The sequence below is a fragment of the Onychostruthus taczanowskii genome, unplaced genomic scaffold (genome assembly GCF_017590055.1).
Source record: "Onychostruthus taczanowskii isolate IOZ18803 unplaced genomic scaffold, ASM1759005v1 scaffold915, whole genome shotgun sequence".
Lineage (NCBI taxonomy): Eukaryota > Metazoa > Chordata > Aves > Passeriformes > Passeridae > Onychostruthus > Onychostruthus taczanowskii.
In genome coordinates, this window is record NW_024507159.1 from 4486 (window position 1) to 6261 (window position 1776).

Consider the following 1776-nt stretch of genomic DNA (forward strand, 5'->3'; position numbering starts at 1 on the left):
ACGCCCCCCTCGGCGGCGGGGCCACGCCCACCCCGCGCGCGCCGCCGCTTCCGCCGCCTTTGTGTCCTGGCCACGCCCCGCTGAGGCCACGCCCCTTGGTGGCTCCCCCGGCAGCGCCCCCGCTGTCGGTTGGCCACGCCCACTTATGGCAACAACCACGCCCCCTTGTTGGTCGCACCCAGTTTAGGCTACGCCCATTTCCGGTTCAGTTGAAGCTCGGTGGCCACGCCCCATTCGGACACGCCCATTTAGACCACGCCCCTCCTCTGGATTAATATCCGCGGTCCGGGCCACGCCCCTCCCTTGGCCACGCCCCCGTCGCGGTCCGCGATGGCGGCGCCGCTCCCGGGTCCGGGTTCGGGTCCGGGTCCGGGTCCGGGTTCGGGTCCGGGTTCGGGTCCGGGTTCGGGGTCGGGGTCGGGGTCGGGGTCGGGGTCGGGATCTGTCCCGGGTTCTGCTCCCGGTTCTGCCCCCGGTCCCGGTTCTGTTCCCGGTCCGGTCCCGGTCCCGTCCGCAGCAAATTCATCCGCTGGGAGGAGGTGAGAGACTACCCCAAATCACCCCAAAATTACCCCAAATTACTCCAAAATCACCCCCAAATTGCCCAAAAATTACCGCGAAATTACCCCGAAACCACCCCAAAAATCACCGCAAAACCACCCTGAAATTCCCCAACAATTACCCCAAAAATCACCCCGAAATCACTCCAAAAATCCCTCCCAAATTACCCCCAAATTATCCCGAAATCCCCCCCAAATTACCCAAAAATCCCCCCAAAAATTGCCCCAAAATCACCCCGAAATCACTCCAAAAATCACTCCCAAATTACCCCCAAATTATCCCGAAATCACCCCCAAATTACCCAAAAATCACCCCAAAAATTGCCCCGAAATCACCCCAAAAATCACTCCCAAATTACCCCCAAATTATCCCGAAATCACCCCCAAATTACCCAAAAATCACCCCAAAAATTGCCCCGAAATCACCCCAAAAATCACTCCCAAATTACCCCCAAATTATCCCGAAATCACCCCCAAATTACCCAAAAATCACCCCAAAAATTACCCCTACATTACCCCAAAATCATTCCCAAATTACCCAAAAATTACCCCGAAATCACCCCAAAATCACCCCAAAAATTACCCCAAAATTACCCCAAAAATCACCGCAAAAATCACCCCTAAATTACCCCAAAATCATTCCCAAATTACCCAAAAATTACCCCAAAATTACCCCGAAACCACCCCAAAAATCACCCCAAAAATTTCCCCAAAAACCACCCAGAAATCACCCCAAAATCACCCCCAAATTACCCCAAAAATCACCCCAAAAATTACCCCAAAATTACCCCGAAACCACCTCAATAATCACCCCAAAACCACCCTGAAATTACCCAAAAATCACCCCAAAAATTACCCCAAAACCACCCCGAAATCACCCCAAAAATCACCCCCAAATTACCCCAAAAATTACCCAAAAATCACCCCCAAAATCACCCCAAAATCACCCCAAAATCACCCCAAAACCACCCCGAAATCATCCCAAAAATTACCCCCAAATCCCCCAAAATCCTGAATTTGGGGGGGGGTCCTTGGTGCCTTTTTGGGGGATTTTGGGGTCCCCCCCCCGCGGTATTTTGGGTGGGGGGTCCCGGTGATTTGGGACCCCCAAAATTTGGGGTGGGGGGAGGGAGGAATCTCCAAGGGCTCCCCCAAAATTTGGGGATCCCCCCCCTCCCCCATTTGTGGGACCACTGAAGGGGTTCCCTCCCCCCCC

General features: G+C 54.3%; 1 protein-coding gene across 1 annotated transcript in view; it reads right to left on the minus strand.

Moving 5' to 3' along the window:
* The window catches only part of LOC121347748 (protein phosphatase 1 regulatory subunit 14B-like), a 4835-nt gene extending 4309 nt beyond the window's left edge, over nucleotides 1–526 (minus strand). The window contains exon 1 of the mRNA XM_041426617.1: nucleotides 323–526. Coding sequence (XP_041282551.1) covers nucleotides 323–526 — 204 coding nt within the window. The remainder of the gene's footprint in view (nucleotides 1–322) is intronic.
* Between the last annotated feature and the right edge of the window lie 1250 nt (nucleotides 527–1776).